This window comes from Bos grunniens, chromosome 17, assembly GCF_055505025.1.
Source record: "Bos grunniens cultivar Pamir isolate PY7600 chromosome 17, Bosgru_T2T1.0, whole genome shotgun sequence".
NCBI lineage: Eukaryota > Metazoa > Chordata > Mammalia > Artiodactyla > Bovidae > Bos > Bos grunniens.
In genome coordinates, this window is record NC_141181.1 from 39996188 (window position 1) to 40018293 (window position 22106).

Sequence of the window (22106 nt, forward strand, 5' to 3'; positions counted from 1 at the left end):
ACAGAACTGATGATTCAACAAATGAAAGTTACGCCTCCAGACAAATCATTTCACTTAGAAATATTCTGCCTAAATTCCAGCAACTCATTGATCGAAAGGTTAAACTAGTTTAAATAAGGTATATGGGCCAAGCAGCTTCTGTACTTGCTAAAAGTTAAATGAGTAAAAGCCCCATGGCCTGCCTCTGCCCCCATCGCTATGACAAAGGAGCATGACTGAATGAGATGCTCTATAAAAACAGTTCTTCCCACTAGCAAAAGTAAAGTTTAACTTCATCAACATTAATGTCTTATTAAGAGGGGACAATCAGGGAAAACTCAGGTATATCAGATGAGGTTATCCAAAATAAGCACTGTTCCCTAATCTGAGCAGCAGGCGGTGAATGAACAGTGCCAAAAGGGCGTGTGGGTTGTTTGCATTTTTGTCGAGTTGTGTGAGTTGTTCGGATAGTTTGGAAACTAAGCCCTTGTCGGTCACATTGTTTGCAAATATTTTCTCCCATTCTGTCAGTGGTCTTTTCATTTTGTTTATGGTTTCCTTTGCCATGTGAAAGCTTGTGAGTTTGATTAGGTCCAATTTGTTTATTTTTGGTTTTGTTTCAATTGCCTTGGGACACTGACCCAAGAAAATGTTGCTATGATCTATGTCAGAGAATGTTTTTGCTTATGTTCTCTTCTAGGAGTTTTATGATGATAGGTCTTATGTTAAAGTTTTCAAGCCATTTTGAGTTTTTTATTTGTATGGTGAGAGGGCACGTTCTAACCTGACTGATTTACATGGGGCTGTCCAGCTTTCCTAGCACCACTTGAAGAGACTGTCTTTTTCTTAATGCATATTCTTGACTCTGTTGAAGATTAACTGACCGCAGTAATTAACCCAACTTTGTAATTCAACTATACTTTGATAAAAAAATAAATGGGGGAAAAAAAAAGAGGGTGTGAATGGAGTCACCTACCGAAAGGTGGGAGGTCCTTTACGGGAACTTTCTTCCGTGAAGGGTAAAGGGACACGGCGGGAACCTGCAGTCCCTGGTTGAGTTTGTGTGGCGGCTGCGGCGGCTGGGGCTGCGGCTGTGCTTTCGGCTGCAACCCCGCTCTCGGGGCCACTGGGGAGGTCTCCGATTTGACAGGCTTTTTGTCAGTGGGATTCTTAGGCACTGGTAATTGTTTGGTTTGAAAATAGAACAAGAAGTTGAAGAGGTTAGTGGCCACATATAAGATAATTATAGAACTGCATGAGCGTTTTCTGCAGTTAGAATACAGAAATGTGTATCTTTTTTCCTGTTCCTCATAAAAAGGATAGAAACAAGGGCAGGGGGAGAACTTTTGTTACAGAAAAAAGGCATAGCAGGACAAGATTTACTTTATGAAGCTAGCCATCTCAAAGGATGATTATACTATTAAGTACCACATTAAAAAAAAAACTGTGGATAGTTTAATATGTTATGTCTATAAAAAACCCAAATATATTATAACATTGTAAGAGGAAAATTGTTAGAAATTATTTTCCTAAAATGGTACCCCAAATCCCATGATATGTTTTAAGTTAATGGATAATATTAGCTACAATCTTTTTACTACCAAATTCTCTCTCCTATGGGTTAGAATTATCTACGTTGCTAATAGCACTCAGTACTGCTTGAGTATTATACTGAGTGTATAATTCCATGGCAGATAGACGGCAAGCCAATTTTACAGGGCAATCAAATGCTGTATTTAAAGTGTATTAATATTCAAGACAACTCAATGACATATTTGACTTCCTCCGTTTTACACATTAAAGGAGCTTAAATAACCTGCCTAAGGTGGCATTGTTAGGACAAGGAACAAACACGATTTTAATTCAGACCAATCTGACTGCTGAGGACAAGCTCTTCTCCATGATACCTGGTGCTTTTCTAGTACTTGGGTAAATCTAATATAATAACCTGAATCGTCTCGATCATCCAGCATTTAAACTCTGTAGAAGGTATCTTCAAACTTGCCCATTGTTGTTAATTAGTTGCTAAGTTGTGTCTGACTCTTTGTGACCTCATGGACCGTAGTCCACCAGCATCCTCTGTCCATGGGATTCTCCAGGCAAGATTACTGGAGTGGGTAACCATTTCCTCCACCAGGGGATCTTCCCAACCTAGGGATCGAACCTGTGTCTCCTGCACTGACAGGTGTATTCTTTATCACTGAGCTACCAGGGCAGCCCTAAAAGATCCCGAAGTGTCCTAAATGGAAAATGCCTCTGTCTTACAAATACAAATGCCAAGAGAAAGAAAGCAGCCCCCATTTCTCACCAGGCCAGATCTATGCATTAGGCTGAGCTGAGGTTCCCTATGGAGCAGAATTTCCGCTGTACGTGGCAGCTGAACTGACTACTGGGTGCCTTCTGGGCAAAGGGGTAAGGGGCAGCTAGTACACCTCGGTCTGTGCCCCTCCCAGACTGCCCATCACTTTGCAGGTATCTTTGTGAGAAAACAAGGGATGGGAATGGGCGCTGCATCTACCCATGTGTCCCTTGCCTGCACCCTGGTGGCACTGGGATGAAACCAAATAAGCCAGTCACCCTGAAGTAGTCTATGGTGTCATGGTCTCCACGCTAAACCCCACTGGACACGAGCCCAAACCCAGGACTGCGCTGTGTGCTGTTAATTACAGGAAAGGCTAGCGTGTCTCAGGATGCTATGTGCCCCTGCAACCTGCCCTGCTGTGCTGGCACAGGAAGCCTATCTGCATTCCAACTGGACCTGCAGCCACTTTAAGGAGAAACTCACGTGTGTTGGTGGCCGGCTCACACTGCAGGGATAGCGTCTGAAGACTCTCCTCATCCATCTCGAGCTCCAGATTGGACAGGTACTGCTTCACTTTGCGAGCCATCTGGGCATCTTCATATAGCTTTTTGGCATTGAGAAAGGAGCTACGACGCACCCGCTTTTTATGCCCACCTGTCTGAGCAACATCTAGCACGGTTGCGTTTGTACTACCCTGGCTGAGCGACCTGGAAGATGAAAAGGCAGAGATGCAGCTTGCTCCAGTACAGGGTCACCGTACCCACAGAAAACGTGCCAAGACTTCTCTAACAGTCTAGTTCAAGAGGCCACATGCCTCATTCTGGTAAGTAAACTGTCACAAAGGAATATAGAATCATATCATATTTATATAGATTAAAATATAATATATAGATTTAAATGATTTTTTTTCAAATTAAAAAGAATTCTACATACACTATATGTATACATATACGTTTGGTACTTGTTCTGTTTGAACTAAAAATTCTACTTTTTTGCCTATAGAAAGCATCCAAGGTAGTTCTCTTGTAGAAGCCAGCAATTAATAATTATTATATATAAAAGCTCATGCAAGAATACACAGTTACAATAATTAAGAGTGACATTAAATTTATTTCTTCTAAAAGGGATGTCTTACATAGATTTAAAGAAATTTACCCACAATGTTCACAATAGTTTTCTTATTGCTTGGGTTAAGTGTAGTGAGTTTTTCAAGTAATATGGTCAATTTGTTAATAAAATGGTCATGCAAATGTAAAAACACATGTACAGGAACTAGCATATGAGTTGTTAAGAATTATTTTTGAAAAGGACTGGTTTATAGAATGAAAACAGTAGTTAGCTGAGCTGTAAAAAATTTAGTTTTAACATGTAGGGGCACCTTCTGTATTACATAGATTGACTTCACAAAAATCTGTGCAACAGTATTTAAATTGCACAATTTTCCCTTCTAACATCCTTTCTCCCCTCACCCCAGGTTAGACTTTTCTCATTTCAAAACACACAAATTGTATTAAAATTAAATCTTTTTGAAAGCTCAGGAGTAAGGCTTGGCCTGTGGTTCCCCAGAACAGTCATCAGTCATTTCACAGCTCTCATGGGTCATGACCTCAAAAGCAAAAGCCCCAGTAGATTAAACTTGAAGTCAGTTTGCCAACTGAAATTCTGCTAGAGCAAGAGGGTTAAGAAAAAAAAATGCAAAAATGCAAAGCGTCAGGAAACACAGCGGGTAAGAAAAACACAATGCCATGAGCAGGATGAGAACTGTGTGGGTGTGCAGTGCCCCCACCACTTACCCCAGACTCCTCCACTTCTTCTTCCTGTAAGTGAGAGCCGTGGAGGTTGAAGCATGGGTGTAGAGAGAGACAGAGAGATCACAAGCTCAGAAAGAAAGGACCAGACTTCTGGATAAGCAGTACTAGAAGCCCACAAACCATAAACTGCATAATCGCCTCACGCACACACATAACTGGACCAGCAATAGCTTTCTGGCTCAAAAGACAAATAAAAGTAAATATTCTGTTGTAAAGACTTTTTGTTCTCTCTTTCACTGGATTCATCATTTTTGGCTACACTGACAGCTCAATCCATTGTGTGGACAGTGAGACAATACCACTTGGATCATTTACATATTTTAGTTCATACTATCAATTATGCCTTTTAGCTCTGTAAATCAGCATTCTGAAAAATAAGAATAGTTGTGTCTCATGGTCAATGAAAAGTGTCTGAGGGACAAACTGTTTTCACTGACAGCCCAAAGTGCACCAGATGTGGAATCAGACAGTCATTCTGAATTACAGCTCAACAGAGATTCTGTACACACCCTGATAAATCTCGCCACAGATGGATGTATTCAAAACCTTCTCTCATTGATTAGGAAGCTCTAAGCTCAACCTTCTCTAACCCCAGGAACACTGCTGAGGGAGACACTCACCGAGTCCTGAACATGAGGGCAGGGTCCATGTTCACAGAGGCCATTCGGCCAACGTGACGTATTTCCTTTGCAATCATTCTTAGCTTCTCAAAATTGACCAGCCCGTCAACCTTGGAGTCATTCCCTGTAATTGGTAAAGAAGGAAAGGGGAATCACATGGCATTCATCCTATACCTCCACCGGTGGAGACAGAAACCTTCCAACTTACATATTTACCTTCGTGAAGGAACGTAAGATCCTTCTTGATCACTGGGAACAGGGGGATGATAGGAGGCTGCAGGTTCTGACTGTTGAGGACATTGCGGTATTTTGCCATGTTTCTGGAAGGATCAAACAGGTCTTGGAGATCTTGAAACAGCTTTTCGTATTTATTGGGAAGTTTCTCCCAGGTAGTTCGCAGTCTTGCCACCGGCGCCAGGTTTAGGCCACTGAGAGGGAAAAAGAAAAGTGGTATAAAATTAAATGACTTGTCCTATTGAAGGAAGGTAAGAATGTATTGCTTATTTATTAACACAGAACACTTCTGCATGCATGCTGTGTATACACAGGAATGTACAGGATTCAAAGGACTATTAATAATTCTGGGTAATGAGAACTGAAGATGGAAGCAGGGACAGGGCCTTGGGGTTTTCCTCTTTTTCCGTTTATAGCCTCTGGTCTGTCTACCGCAGGCAGAACTACTACAATGTCAAGTGTCATGAGGGCAGCGCTGTGTTTCACTGCATGATCTCCGTACATCAAGTACTTGGCACCAAGCAGGCATTTGATAAAGCAGATTAACAAATATCCTGTGACACTGGGTCATTTGTAGAGACGTGGATGGACCTAGAGTCTGTCGTACAGAGTGAAGTAAGTCAGAAAGAGAAAAATAAATATCGTATAATACTGCTTATATGTGGAATCTAGAAAAATGGTACAGGTGAACCTAGTTCTAGGGCAGGAATAGAGATGCAGATGTAGAGAATGAATGTGTGGATATGAGAAGGAGGGGGATGAATTGGGAGATTAAGACTGACATATATTAATAAACACTACCATGTGTGAAATAGAGAGCTAGTGGGAAGCTGCTGTATAACACAGGAAGCTCGCCTCTGTGCTCTGTGATGACCTAGAGGGGTGGGATGGGGAAGGAAGGGAGGGAGGTCCAAGAGGGAGAGGATATATGTATCCTTATGACTGACTCACTTTGTTGTACAAAAGTAAGGAACACAATGTTGCAAAGCAATTGTACCCCCAAAAATACGTATATATATATATATATATCCTATGATAATAATTTTAAAGCTATAAGAACAATAATAGTATGATCAAATTCTTAAACAGAAAAAATGACTAATTTAATCATCAGCATCAATTTTGTTCGTTGTTTCAAGCTGTATTTTCTTCCAGCCTCTAAGCACTTAGAGGAGAAGAAAATTAACATTTAGTAGGCATCCATCTGCCCTGTGCAACTGATGGAACTCTATACACATCATACTATTTAGGTTACTTGATAACTCTTTGGGTCATTGTTATTTTATATAGAAATAAATTGACATTCAGAGAAATTCAAATAATTTGCCCCAAGTCACAGAGCTAAAAAAAAAAGGCAAACACAGATTTTCTGGGCTTTAAATCAGCATACAAGGTTTTTTTTTTAAACTGAAGTACAGCTGATTTACAATGATGTGTTAGTTTCAGGTGTACAGCACAGTGATTTGTCATATATCAGTACACTCACATACACATACATATATATCTGTTCTTTTTCGGATTCTTTTCTGTTACAGGCTATTACAAAATACTGAGTATAGTTCCCTATGCTATACAGTAGGGCCTTGTTGTTTATCTACTTTAAATATGTTAGTTGCTCGGTCGAGTCCAACTCTTCGTGACCCGGACTATACCCTGCCAGGCTCCTCTGTCCATAGAATTCTCCAGTCAAGAATAGTGGAATGGCTTGCCATTTCTTACTCCAGAGGATCTTCCTGACCCAGAGATCAAATCCAGGTCTCCTGAATTGCAGATAGATTCTTTACCATTTGAGCCATCAGGGAAGCCCATTTTATATATAATAGTGTATATATTTTAAACCAAACTCCTAATCATCCTTCTCTCTCTCTCTCCCATTTGCTAACCATAAGTTTATTTCGTATGTCTATGGGTCTACTTCTGTTTTGTAAATAAGTGCATTTACACATAGATATATATATTTAGGTTCCACATATAAATGATACCATATGATATTTGTCTTACTCTGTCTGACTTTACTTACTATAATAATCTCTAGGACCATCCATTATAAGAGACTTTAAATAAAGCATTACAATTAGGATTCAGAGAAAAAGAATTATTCCATATGACGCAATTAAAAAACTACTACACTCCTACAAATTGTATGGCTTTCCTGGATTGATATAATATTTTTTAACCTGCAAACTGAATCAACTCTTACAATGAACGTGCTCTCACCTGATGATCGCAAACATGGAGTTAAAATTCTTGCACTCCCTACAGTGCAGAGCTATCTTGATGAAATGCTTAATGATCTTCATCCTCTTCAGCTGGTTTGTCTCCCGCAGAATCTCAGATGCTACCCAAAACGTCTCCTGGTTAATGACTTCCTCAAATGTCTTCAGGTTGGCACAGCTGGTTTTTGATTTGAGCTTGAATAAGTCATCGATGTACTCAGTGGGCTCGATGTTGCGGAAAAGCTCGAAGTTGCGCATGGAGAGCTGCGTGGCCACCTCCACGGTGCTGAGCTGCAGCAGTGAGATCTGGCTCTCTCGCAGCAGCTCCTGTGCATCCTCATCCGAGCAAAGGGTTTCCGTCTCCATGTTGTTTTTCAAGTAATACCTGTGAGAGACACAGAATCCAAAGCCTGAGCAGCAATCTCAAAACATTCCTGGAAGAACGCTGCTGTCTACAGAACAGCAATGAGAACGTGCTGCTGAATGATGCAGGGACTCTGCTTGGCAGACGGAGGAGGCAGTGGCTCCTCAGACGCCAGACCACAGAACCCCATCCAGAAGCCACTGATAGAAGCAAACACATCACACGGAACTGCATTTGTATCAACTGCAATCCATTTTCTACTACTCTTCCTTCCTTCTAGATTATTATTATTATTATTTTTTTTTTTTTTTTGGCTAATAAGGACAGAAAATAGCTGAACTTAGATAATCGGTTTAAATAAGGAAATGGGATCCAAGGAAGGAAGCGAGAATCCAACACAGAGTGACCACTCTGTTCCCCGGAGATTCTCTGTGACTACTGGTCCACCCAAGTTCACCTATTTATTTAAATACCAAAGGAACCTGTAAGCCATTTGCCTCTATTTGATGCTATGAGGAGAACGATCCTAAGACGGACTTTGACTTTCGAATATCTGATTTTCACAAAAACCCTACACATAAGTGGGGTGTGTGTTTTTCCTGCTTGTCAGATGAAGAAACAAAGGCTCAGAAAGATGAACACCAGCTGTAGAGAGAGCACTCAGGGTCACTGCGCCTTTCTCTTTGTCAGCAACTTGTCCAAAGAGAATGCAAATGTTTACTCTGTTAATTTTTTTTTTTTTTTACCGATTTTATAGAAAGATGCTTTCTTAAGCCAGACTCCATAAAGGAAGAAGCAGAATGAGAATTGTGGTCCTGTCAAACTGGCCTTCTGCATATTTCGCCAAAGCTGACGTGACAGAAGACACAGACCTCGGGGCTTGACAGTCATAGATGTTCTCAGCTTTGATCACTCACGAAGCCTGTGATGTGAATCCATTTATAATTTTGTTGAGCAAGGACTGTGAATCAGGACTCTGCACCTCAGTGGAGATCTGGAGAACTCCATCATGATCACAGACAGATCAATGATATTTAAATGATAACAAGAAAAATGGACACTACCTACCAGGGTTGGGGCTGGCAATAAAGTGAAAGTGAAGAAGAGCAAGAAAGTTATAGCTGACAGAAAGAAAACAGAAGTTCGGAATGAATTAAATCAGGTTTAGATGTTTAACACAAAAGGCAGGAATACAATGAAACACTCCATATGATGAGAAAAAAAGAAAAAATGTGATTTATGAAAACACTCATTTTTCAGAAAGTGCAAAATCTAGTCATTATACGAAAGCCAAGACATAACTACTTTTCCAACTTTCCCTAATTTGTGATTTGAGAATATCAATGGAAACACCATTTAAGAGACACAAAACCACCTGAGAGGCTGACAAAACCCCATACAATGTTTTCCTGCAAATACAAGGCAGCAGAAGACCAAGCCCTGAAGCAACTAGGCTTTGGTTCCAGTGTTAAGGATATTTCATTAGTGTCATGAACAATAATAGGCAGCTTTAGCCAACCACACTGTCATAGATATCTCCACCTAAACAAATGGAGCTCCTAGAAAAGTCAGGTAGGCAGAAGCAAATGGCAGAAGATGGTGGAAGGTGTGTTGTGAATGTGCATCTCCCAGGAGATGGCTGTGCCTTTCTGCCAGCCCCGTGTCCTGATGGGAGCACAAGCACTGGTGAGCAGCAAGGAACGGTCAGGTCACAGCACCCTTGTTTTGCACAAGTTCCTAAGAGATCCTTGTGAGGGTCAACCGTCTACTGTGTGCATTCCCTTTGATATGGCAATGCTCAGTGAATGAGGCAAATCTTCTTTTTAATCTTCAGGGATACTTATTTTAAAAACCCTTCGAAAGTGTTCACCGGCCATTGGTGTGGGATTTGGGGAGGTAGGGGTAGAGAAATCCAACAGGATGAGGAACGTCTACCTTCCGCTCAGCTGTATTCTGTCAGCAAGTTTGGAAAGCTGATCTGGAAGCCTTCTTTGCTTGATCACTCCCTCTGGTGTGACAGAGACTTCACAGAGCGAGTACTGATCTGGGGTGGCGGTCACGGCAAACTCCCGGATGGCCTGAACGACCACTTCCTTCGCCGTAGTGTCCTTACTGATCATGATGTATCGGCTTTGCTGGTCAGCCTTGAAAACCCTTAGCACTTGATCTGGCAAATCTGGTGGAAAGAAGAGTCATATGTCAGTAGAAAGGATTTCAGTACATGGTAATAAAATTAAACAAAGCAATGTGAAAAAAATTCTCAGAAAAGACAATGCTAAACTTCCATCTCTCCCTTACATCAGCAATTCTTCTTCAAAGATTGATTCAGTCAACATATAGGCACACCGAATGAACACATTTGCCCTAGGATAACCAAATGATCCACAAACAAACAGATCAGATCACAATAGCAGCAGTTAAAGTTGTCAGGTTGGCAGCAGAAAGGAAAAAATTTAAATCTAAAGTTCATCTTTATTATATTGAAAAATCCAGGAAGCTGATCTAAAATATGCCTCTTACTTTTTATTTAATATGACCTGATAATATCTGCATGATACTATATTAACTTCATTTTATGAAAGGGAACATCTGAGAGATCCATTTGCTTGTGGGCATACTAAATTAGTCTGAGTAATAATAAAAAAACCAGTTCCAACTGTTTGAAATTTAATCATGACTTTTAGCATCTGACAGAGTCCATGCCAAAGCAAGAGAGATACATATAGCACTACCATTACATTGGGGGGGGGGGGGGAAGAGAAAAAAACAAATCTATACGAGTGGTGCTCACCAGGAGTAGCACTGAAGTCTAAAATGCGATGGTGTGACTGCAGTAAGTCAGGATTACTGGACGATAAGGTTCCGCTGACAGGCAGTGCAGTTGGGATGTGCTTAGTCTGCCTTAATCCTACTATGCTGTCATCTTGAGACTGACCAATCCCGATATCACTGAACCAAGAAAAAAGGTACAAAATAAATGATCAGCAACTTAAAAAGTTATGACTCACCAATAGATAGTGCACGGTTTAAGAAATAAACCATATTTCAGAATACTAGCAGTTAATGTACAAATATTAATAAATTTGATTGTAAATTACAAAAGCTGCTACTGCTTGTGTATCCAACTCAAGTGCATGTTTCTTTAAAACCTGTCTTTTTAACTAGATGAGTCATAACGAGTATTAGTAGTTTCTGAGTTACAGACATATATTTAAGAAAAGATAAGTCCGAGTTAGTCATGGAAATAGAGTTAAGAAAAAGCACATTTTAAGAAAGGCATTTAGTCACTCAATTGATGACTTCTGCCTCAGAATGATAAGTTGTTTTATAATCTTATCTTTAAGAACTGAAGAAATTGAGTAAAATGAATGGAGGAAAAAAAGTCCAAACTGTCCCAATTTCATCCTCCAGTGTTTCAGAGAGATAAATGAGATCACGATAGAGTCAAATGTAAAGAAAGCCTGACACAGACATTATTTCTTAATTATATGGAGCATAAAAAAGTAGTGGTGCATGGTGACATTTCTTGGCACCAAAGAAGAGGCAGTGGAAATCCAATGACTCACTTTTACTTTTAACTCTCTACTTAAAATTTCTAGTTCTAGATTTAAGCTCCAAGAGTACTGCTTACTATTGATAGCTACAAACTCACTTCCATTTATAAAAGCCTGGGCATAACTCTTGAAACATGATTTAATAATACATAAAAACTATTTCTAGATTTGAAGGGCCAACTATTTCCAAAACAAAACATCAGAATAAAGCAGTAAGCACAAACACAAAATTAACAGAACACAAGCAAATGGTTATAGTTCTGACCAATTTCTATAAGTACCTTGAAGAGAAAGAAGATCATACTACGGTTGCGACATAAATCAAGGTGTCATAAAATTAAGATGCAGCATCATTACGTTTTTAGACATGACAGCTTGATCATAATACCTACTACCTACCATTTTTAATGGCTGTGCAAAAGAAAGAAAGAAAGAAAAACCTAGCAGCATTCTTCCTTTTTATTTGGGAGAGAAATGGAAATTACAAAGGCAAGTAAGTAAGGACAAGACTTGGGATGATGTTAGTATAAATTCTTCAAAACTCATATGTGAACATGGTCCAGAGATCCCACTCCTGGGCATATATCTGGAGAAAACACCAATCTGAAAAGACATATGCACTCCATTTACATTTACACTGCAGCACTATTTACAATGGCCAGGACATGGTAACAACCTAAGTGCCCATGAACAGAAGAACGGATAAAGAAGATGTGGTATACACACACAATGGCATATTTCTTAGCTATAAAAAAGGAAGAAATAATGCCACTTGTAGCAATATAGGTGGGACCTAGAGATGAGCATACTAAGGGAAGGAAGTCTGATGAGAATGACAAATCTACTATATTGCTTATGTGTGGAATATTAAAAAAAAATGATACAAATGAACTTATTTACAAATCAGAAATAGACTCATAGATATAGAAAACATATGGTTACCAAAGGAGAAAGGGGAGGGGGAGGAATAAATTAGGAGTTTGGAATTAACATATGCACACAACTATATATAAAACAGATAACAAGGACCCTCTGTATATAGCACAAGAAACTATACTCACTCTCTTATAATAATAATGGAAAAGAATCTAAAAAAGAATGAATACACAAACATATATACTTATAAAACTGAATCACTTTGCAGTACACCTGAAACTAAGAAATATTATAAATCAACTAGATTTCAATAAAAATTTTAAAAATTCTTAGCTATATTCATAACAAAACTATATTTCTATTTAAGTGCATAGAGGTATGTATATATAGACAAAAAGGATTAATGTCCATTAAAACATTCACATTATTAGTGGAATTTTATCTTTCAACCTTATAAAGCAGCCTTTACTGCCCAAAATATGAAAGGTCATACAGGACTCGAGACAACTGTGTGGACTCAGGCCAAAGACAGAGTCAACCGGGCTCCTGTGGCGCAGATGCTATCAGTACTGGTCAGACACTCTGGGCATCCCCCAAAGGTGGCCTTCTTCAGACCCGTTTCCCAGCAACATGTCACACCCAACATGGTGATCTAACACTCTACTCTCACCTATGTGTCTGCCATCCAGACACAAGAGTACTCCTGGATTGAAACTGTGTTAAAGTACAGATCAGGCTCAGAAAGGTCCAGCTCTGAGCGCAGCCTCTTCCTGCTGGACCTCTGGAACTCTGTCGTTGTTACTGAGATTTTTTTGACCTTGGTTAACTTTGTATGTAGTCTGTTGGCTTATTCTCTCTTTCCTCTGGGTTCAGCAGTGTTTCTCCACTTACTCAACAACTGGCCCTGAGCTCTACTGTCCTCTACTGTCCTCCCCCCTCTACTCACATCCCTCTACTAGGGCTGTCCTTGCCAGGTGGCCACCGTCTGGCACCTTAGCTTCTGTGATACTGATAATCTTTGAGAGAGAGAAAAAAAAACAAAAACAAAAAAAACAGTGTATCTAGAATATTTATCTGCTTGACTACTTTGATAAGCTTTGTTAGAAAAAAAAAAATCTTTGTAAACATATGCTGATTATTAGGAAAGATTTGCAATTTTCAGGCAAGAGTACTGGAGTGGGGTGCCATTTTCTACTCCAGGGGATCTTCCCGACCCAGGGATGGAAGCTGCATATCCTGCATCTCCAGCACTGGCAGTCAGAATCTTTACAACTAGCACCTAGGAAGCCCCAAGTAATGACTACTATTAAATCAAGTCTCTGCTGCTGCTGCTGCTAAGTCGCTTCAGTCGTGTCCGACTCTGTGCGACCCCATAGACGGCAGCCCACCAGGCTCCCCCGTCCCTGGGATTCTCAAGGCAAGAACACTGGAGTGGGTTGCCATTTCCTTCTCCAATGCATGAAAGTGAAAAGTGAAAGTGAAGTCGCTCAGTCGTGTCCGACTCTTCGCGACCCCATGGACTGCAGCCTACCAGGCTCCTCCATCCATGGGATTTTCCAGGCAAGAGTACTGGAGTGGGGTGTCATTGCCTTCTCCAAATCAAGTCTATATACCAACATAAAAGATCCTACAGTCTACTGAGCCTTCTTTTAAATATAATTATTCTTCTCAATTATATTACATATATAGATGATTTCAAATATTTTTCATATAAAATGTTTATTTTTTTTGAGTTACAACTGCTTTACAATGTTGTGCTAGTTTCTGTTGTACAACAAAGTGAATCAGCCATATGTATACATATATCCCCTCCCTCTAGGACTTCCCTCCCACCACCCGCCACCCCGCCCTCCCCCATCCCACCCATCTAGTTCATCAAAGAGCAGAGAGATCCAAATTTAAACTACAATGAGGTATTGTAAACTCACACCAGTCAGAATGGCCATTATCAAAAAACCTCAAACAATAAATGTTGGGGAGGATGTGGAGATAAGGGATCCTCTTGCACTACTGGTAGGAATGTAAACTGATAAAGCCACTAAGGAGGTTCCTTATAAAACTAAAAACGGAGCTACCATATGACCCAGCAATCCCACTACTGAGCATATACCCTGAGAAAACCATGATTCAAAAAGACACATGTGCAGCCTCAATGTTCACTATAGCAGTATTTACAATAGCCAGGATTGTAACTGACATCACTGACAGATGAATGGATAAAGATGTGGTCCATAATGAAATGTTTAAATGAGTCATATATGTTCTTCAATGTAAATTATTTAACATGTCTCCTCGGTGCTTCCAAATCAACGATCTATTTATCATCCTTTTTTCTTTTCCCTTTTCTAGATTTTGAGTATCTTTCCAAATACACATAATAATGTTATACATCCAAATACACAGAGTAATGTTATGCACAGTGTTCTTATCCTGTGTCCTTTGCCAACACCCTGTACTAGGGATGGATTTCAACTCAGCTCTTACATGTCACATTTCTATTAATACTCACCAGGGTCATGCTGACTTGTGTTAGATTGTTTTAAAGGTTCATATTTAACTCATGGTCAGATATAACTCTGTTTTTTTTTTTTAGTTATTGTGCTGCTAATAATTCTACATTTAAGTAATTTTCTTATCCACTTAAAAATGTGTTTTTCATTATGAAGGGTGACTTAAAAAATCAATTCCTATTTTCTGTAATGCCAGCAGGCCTAATCCACTGTCTCTTAGAAACTTACTTGGTACAAACACACTCTCAAGTCTATAAATACTTCCATTGTACACACTGCTGATCCTTAGGACTCTGCTGTAGCAGTCTTTTCTAGCTAATATGAAAGAATCAATCATTATAGTTTAATAGGGACACAAGTTTGATATTCAATCCACTAACAGCATATTCTAGAACATAGCTCTCAAATCTTTGTATGAAATTTTTATCAGAAGTGGAATTAGAAAAGACTCGATAAAGTCTGAATGGTTATATGTATTGCTCCTTTGTAAGACCTATTAGATCATGAAAGAAAGAAAAACAATAACCCTTATGTTTTCAACTTATCTCATATTACTATAGTTAGAGGAATATATAATAAATAAATTTTGGGCACCCATGTAATTTAATATTTTAAAAAATTTTGACTGATGGCAATTGGGATTTATGGGGCTTCCCAGGTGGTTCAGTGGTAAAGAATCCACCTGCCAAGCAGGAGATGTGGGTTGGATGCTTGGGTTGGGAAGACTGCCCCGAAGGAAATGGCAAACCCATTCCAGTCTTTTTGCCTGGGAAATCTTATGGACAGAGGAGCCTGGTGGGCTCAAAGAACTGGACACAACTTAGTAATTAAACCACCACCACCAACTGAAGTTTATAAAACATCCACAGACCTAGAAGAAGCTAAAGTGAAAAAAAAAGTGAGCAAACAAGCAAAGTTTTAAAAGTGTGACACTTGCAACTCTGTCTGGTATGAGCTGTTGGCATAAACGAACAGCCAAGAAGAGATTCAAGAATACACCTGACATGCTGACTGCAGAGCCCAGCAGGAGGAAAAAAGGAGTTCTGTGCTTGGTTGGTGATGTCTTGTCAACAGTTAAGTAACTGAAAACAGGAGAGAGAAGCAAAAAGAGAAAGGCAAGAGTAGATAGTAGCAGCTGGGAGCCGCAAAAACTCAGTTGGCAAAAGCAGATGCTGACGGTGGAAAACACACCTAGAAACAAAGAAACAAGAGCAGAAACAACCCCATCATGCCAGGGGGGAGACAGGAGTAAAGTCACATTCTTGCTTTTTAAAAGTCCAAATGAGAAATAAAATAGTTCAAACAAAGAAATGCTAACTATCTCTAAGAAGATTGGAGTAGGCAAGCAAGTGGCAAAAATGGGGTAAAAACAATTGTCCAGTTGCCTCTAAGATAGCTCTGCCATAAAAGCTAAAACAATTTTTACACTCCTGAGTAAACATTACATCATTACCTTCGCTTATTATTTTAATACAATAATAGAATGCAGAGAAAATTTATACAGACACTTACTTATATGGTTTCTGTGGCAAGATACTGATCCGAGTCTTGTCGAGTATCTTTTTGAGCTTGTTCCTTCCCCCAACAGTGTTGGCTTTGCTTTTCTTATTTACTTTTTCAAGTCCTATCACTTGCTCTACATCTACTGCGAGATCTGGAATGGAGTAGCGACTGGCCTTTTTGATGTCTCCAATTTTAGGGAGATGAGGGGCACCATTTCTCTTCTCTTCTGATAATCTTGTTAGAAGTTCTTTAAATACTAAAGAGGAAACAGACACCAAAAAACATCCATTACTGGAAATCTGAATAATTCAAAGACAACTGTAGAACTTGGAAACAGATACTAAGTATAGATTGCCATGATCAAAACTGTAATCCTGTAGAAAAACACTCCTACAAGGAATGAATGACACCAAGAATATGTTTTGTATGTTTTCTGCCATGTCTACTCAGAATAAGTTACAGGTATTTATTGACAGATTTTTATTCTTTACAATAAAATATTTATCAATAAAAATATCAATAAAATTAAATGTTATGGTCCTCAAGTAAGTAGGCTTTTATTTAAATCTAATTATATGCTTATATAATTAATTCTGTATCTATGCATTTTACTATAAATTTTCAATTCTTATGATGCTTGAATTATAAGCAATGACTTTTCATGATTAAGACATAAATGTTTAAATAAAAGACCAAAAGGAGAAAAATGAGACTATGCAAAAAATGCAAAATACTTACCAAATAAATTGGTTTTCACAGTGATAGATAAATGTGTGTTATTTCTAAGAATTTCCATGGCTTTTGATAGCTGAATATTTTCAAAGTTTTGACCATTTACTTCTAGTATCTAAAAATGAAGTTATAAAATTAATTTCAGTTTCCCAATTGACTGAAGGAAAAGAAGACACCAGTGTTCACCATTACGTTTGCAACTAGAAATGCCATACCTGATCCCCTCGTTTCAAGCCTGCTTCTGTTGCTTTGCTAGCTGAATCTACACTGTCAACAAAGATTCCAAATCCTTTCTCTGAGCCTCCAAGTAAGATAAAAGGCAAAGGAGCTTCTCGGGCTGGTTTCGTTAGCGTCATCAGTCTTCTTTTTGCTTTAGCTGCACATGCAATATTTAACAGCCTTAGATGTCCACCCATTTTCTACAAGAGTTCAAAAAGAGTGGTTTCAAGGATGGGCTGAATAAAATGAACTGAAAGCTGTGATTAAAAACAAAATCACAAATATTACCTCTCTTTCCAGATTATTTTCAAATTCTTCTAGAAATCGAGTCATTGCAGGATCTCCTTCAAAGTCATTGAAGTGATTATTCACCCACAATAATACTACCCGCGTAACCTGAAAAATCAATTAATTTTTAATAGGTTTTCTTCTTTCTAGTGCTAAAGATTTGTGGTTAAGGTCATTGCAAAAAAAGATATCCAACAAACAATTTACCTAACAACAATGAACACGAAAAACAATAACAAAACCTTTAGATTTTATTGATGAGGATACCTTTCTGAAAATATATATTAATACTTTAAATTTGGACTTTATATTGAAGGATGGTAATTAATATATATCTGGCTTACTCTCAAAATATATTTGAAACAGGTCACAACAAAAACTAAAGGGAAAAAAAGAATCAAAATAAATTAATACACAAGAAGACAGAAACTTTAATATCTACAATTCTGCACGAAAAGTGAGTTGCCTTTCCTTACTCTGCTCACATGTTTTCACTGAGCCCTACACCTTTATACATCACAATACACACACTCAGCTATGGAATATTTGCCTTATACCAGCAAGAACTATGCAACCTTCATTAGACTATAAGTTCCATGAAGACAACCTTATCTGTTATGTTCTAAGGGCATCCTTAATATTTATAACAACACCTGGCTCAGAGTAAACTCTCAATAAAATTTTACCAAATGAAAGGAGTATAACTGCAACTTTAAATTAAAAAGCACTTGTTTTACTTTATGTGAGTTTAACTTTCTCAATCTTGAATAATAAGATCAAAGAAATTTTCTGTAACATTGTTTTCAAGCATTAACTAACCTCTTAAAGCAGGAAAATGAAATATGCTATTCTAGCAGGAAAGAAACAGATGTGACAGTATGCATTTAATCTTTAAACTACAGTTAAAATACTGTTTACAGTTAAATACAGTGGGACAAAGTATAGTATATAATCTGAGAAAACACTCAGGAGTCAAGTTGATATTTATATTAATTTTTTGTCATTTATTATCACTATTGACCATTTTTCAAGTTGAAGAAACCAAGATTATTGTCTCTCCTGAACCTATATCCTTAATACCTGACCTTTTCATAAAATTAAAATTTTGTAGCTGAGACGCCACCTTAAACGTCTACTAGCCGTATTCCAGGTTAGAAAAACGAGATTTGTAAATCATGAATTGAATACTCCAACTACCGCCACCAATACCTTTAAGATTCAGTAAGAGATTGCTGTGAGCCAGACAGTACCAAGTTATTCATCTTCACAACAACCCCAAAATGACACAGATTACTATTTTACAAATAAAGAGATGAGTGACAGGAGAAAAATGGCAGAGGAAATACTCAAAGCAAGTTTTACAGCAGAGGACCTTAGCTGAGGTCTTCTACGCCTGTGACTCTCAGATGATGATATGAAGAGCATCACTGTCCAATGACTGCTCTCAGGCCAAGGGGTAGTCAGCAGCAGGGCCAGCACTGGAGCTGGAAGCCTTTTGCTGTTTGTCCCCAGTTCTGGGTTTCCCACCCTGCCTCTCCCATGTTGGGCCTCATAGAAACAAGGCCATCATATGGAAGGAGAAATGAGTACAGGCTAGTTAATTCTCAAACCTCACAAGACTAGGAACTTCATCACCCTCTCTGGCCTTGAAAAAGAGCCTGACTCAAGAGCTGGTGAAGAGGATCAGTTTATAATTATAAGACAGGGCCCTACCCACCCACACTGGTTGAGAGGAGATGCTGTTTTGGGGCAACTGAAAACCGATAACTTCTATGTGGTGTACACTGGCCAGCTACTGAACCAGAGGATGCACATTCCCAAGGAACCCAGGTGTTTGGGGGTTGTGTTTTAATAGAATTTTCAACAGAACTAGAGTCTAAACATTTGTTGAGGGGAAAGGAGATAGCAGAGGAGGATATGAAGCTCACTTCCTCCCAAAAATACATCAACATATGGAATGATTCTCACGGAAAATCTACTGAAACATTTGTTGTCCAATGTATTGGCTTTTGTGTTAAAAGAGAAAATTCTAGGGCTGAACTTAGAATCTATAACAAGAATTAGTATTTGTAGCATCCCTTTTCTTTTGCTTAAAAAATACATTCTCTTAACCCACCAACATAATTTGAACATAACTGGTATAACAACTGTATATATTAAAGTTCTTTAACTTTATATATGAATGTTTCACATTTGAAAGGAAACTAGAACGTATCTTCCAACCTTATCCCTGAGGCTCGGGTCATTAAACCACTCCAACAACTTTTTGCCCACTTCCATAGGGCTACAGAGAAAAGTCCTATAGGTCAACAGGAAGTCTTCTATGAACGTTGGATCCACCACTGAATGTTCTTCCACCAAATGCATCGTTAACCTTTCTGAGGTGCCCTGTAACAAATCAAACGTGTCATAAGCATCCTGCATGCGTGGTATCTACATGTACCTTGATTTCAAATCTTCAGCATAAGATGAACTGGGTAGGAAGATATACAATAATGAATAAGACTCCTATTCATCACAGAAATTCAAAGAGTCTTTACAACTGATACATTTAAGAGAAGTTACACTGAAAAATGAGGAGGGGGCATCCTAAATCATCACAAGCGATACTACCAAAACCCTCCTCCCTCGGGATGTGGCACGTTTGTCTCACCTTGATGACAATGTGCCCCTTTCTTGTTCCAGTCCGATCAAGCTCTCGGTGTTCCTTCACCATGACGATCTCTCCTTCCTCTTCAACTTTTTGCATGTTCTTTTCTACTTGGTTGAGGATACGGCAGTAATCTTGCTGGGCTATGCAGACAAACTAGAATAAAATGTAAGTCACATGTTAATGATAAAGTGCTTGCAAGAGACCTAGCTGCGCTAATGATTCAGTGTTTTAAATATTTAAGACTGACATTTTTCCATGTCTTTCCCATACTTTCTAAATGAGCTCGGTAATGAACCTTCATCAGACTTCTCTGCTTTTTAATGTATTTCTTCCTTGGTCAAGAAAAGTTTCATTTTTAGAATAATTATATGTAATTTATATTAAAAATCCTAACAATTAAAAATAATCAGAAGGTAAAATTAGAATATTCCTTCCTCATGTCCCTTTTGTGATGATTAGAAAACACTGGGGGAGTAGAGTGGACTCTTAGGATAGATACCTAAAAAAAAAAAAGATAGGATATATGCATGTGTATATATACACATATATATCTAGATATATGATTTACTTTGCTGTGCACCTGAAACTAACACAGCATTGTAAATTAACTATACACCAATAAAAATTAGAAAAAAAAAGTGCATATCCTTACAACTGTGGTCAGTCAGTCAGTTCAGTCGCTCAGTCATGTCTGACTCTTTGCAACCCCATGGACTACAGCATGCCCGGCCTCCCTGTCCATCACCAACTCCTGGAGTTTACTCAAACTCATGTTCGTTGAGTCAGTGATGCCATCCAATCATCTCATCCTCTGTTATCCCCTTCTCCTCCTGCCCTCAATCTTTCCCAGCATCAGGGTCTTTTCAAATGAGTCAGCTCTTCGCATCAGGTGGCCAAAGTATTAGAGTTTCAGCTTCAGCATCAGTCCTTCCAATGAATATTCAAGATTGATTTCCTTTAGGATGGAATGGTTGGATCTCCTTGCTGTCCAAGGGACTCTCAAGAGTCTTCTCCAACACCACAGTTCAAAAGCATCAATTCTTCGGCACTCAGCTTTCTTTATAGTTCAACTCTCACACCCATACATGACTACTGGAAAACCCATAGCCTTGACTAGACGGACCTTTGTTGGCAAAGTAATGTCTCTGCTTTTTAATATGCTATCTAGGTTGGTGGGCAGAGCAGCAAAAAACCTTTGGAGAGAGTCTATAGGTGGTTGTTTAATTATCTGTTAGGCTCATGGTCCTAACAGAAGAATATGGAAAGAATTCAGAATAGAAGGATGCAATAATGGATTTTAATCAGTCCATCAGGACAGCTGCTGGGCGCTGTTTCTGGTTTAAGAATTGTAATGTGCCACCTGAATCCAGGGGACTAAGCTAAGGAGCCACCACTTTTTTTAGGCTGTGACTTTTTGTTTTACTATCAGTGGGCAGGTAAAAAACTGGGACTCTCTGGTGCTTAAGAAATCCTAGCCTGCTAATCAAATCATCACAGAATTGCTTTTAAGAAGAAATTCTCTTAACTGCCCCCATCCTTCCTCACTGCGGCTTCTAGGGCCAGGTGAACTGATTCAGACATGAGCTTTACTACCTCTCACTGTGGAATCCTGAGAAAAGGATTTTTCTCAGGATTTTTTCACTGTGGGTCTTATTTTGCATCTGAAAAGGGGAAATAATCCTAATAGCACCAGCCTCAAAGGGTTGTTGTGGAGGTTTAATGAAATAATCCAGGTGAAGCTCCTCCACTGTGCTAGATACATAATATATGCTTGATAAATTTTATTATGTAAAAATGATGTAAAAACATAATTATCACTTAGTGGGTTTTAAGAATTTGAAAAGATTTTGAGAGCAACAATTTTTTAAAAGATAATTTTAATAAATGATATCGAAATTCAAAGATATCCATGCAGTAGATATTATAAATGTGTGATTATATTATAAAAGAAATCAGCTTAGAAAGGCTGTTCAAAAAGATCCACAAAGGAAGCCACATACTTTTTAAGCTCAAATCATTATTTCTCATAACTGATATTAAGGTTAATCCTTGCTCTTAAAGAAGTTAACAAAAATGTGCACATCAAACAATTACTCCTCCATGACCTCAAAGATAAAAAAATTCAGGACTCAGGGCAATCCATATAATTATATTTCTTAGTAGTTTTAAAGAAAGTGAAGAATGAATTCAAGAAATCACTTATTACACAAAGTAACCAGAAGCCAGTGAGGAGGTAAGAACAGAT

At 38.6% G+C, this 22106-nt stretch overlaps 1 protein-coding gene across 19 annotated transcripts in view; it reads right to left on the reverse strand.

The window, feature by feature from the left end:
* The window catches only part of RAPGEF2 (Rap guanine nucleotide exchange factor 2), a 273052-nt gene that overhangs the window by 12044 nt on the left and 238902 nt on the right, over positions 1–22106 (reverse strand). For 16 of the 19 annotated variants that reach the window (XM_086346931.1, XM_086346917.1, XM_086346913.1 and 13 more), the window contains 14 exons: positions 19862–20014; positions 19432–19596; positions 17209–17316; positions 16917–17120; positions 16708–16816; positions 15979–16225; positions 10318–10475; positions 9462–9702; positions 7164–7547; positions 4929–5140; positions 4713–4836; positions 4075–4098; positions 2765–2988; positions 956–1156 (listed from right to left, as the gene is read on the reverse strand). In XM_086346931.1, coding sequence (XP_086203057.1) covers positions 956–1156; positions 2765–2988; positions 4075–4098; positions 4713–4836; positions 4929–5140; positions 7164–7547; positions 9462–9702; positions 10318–10475; positions 15979–16225; positions 16708–16816; positions 16917–17120; positions 17209–17316; positions 19432–19596; positions 19862–20014 — 2554 coding nt within the window. The remainder of the gene's footprint in view (positions 1–955; positions 1157–2764; positions 2989–4074; positions 4099–4712; positions 4837–4928; positions 5141–7163; positions 7548–9461; positions 9703–10317; positions 10476–15978; positions 16226–16707; positions 16817–16916; positions 17121–17208; positions 17317–19431; positions 19597–19861; positions 20015–22106) is intronic. The other 3 variants (XM_086346920.1, XM_086346919.1, XM_086346918.1) reach the window with 1 other exon arrangement.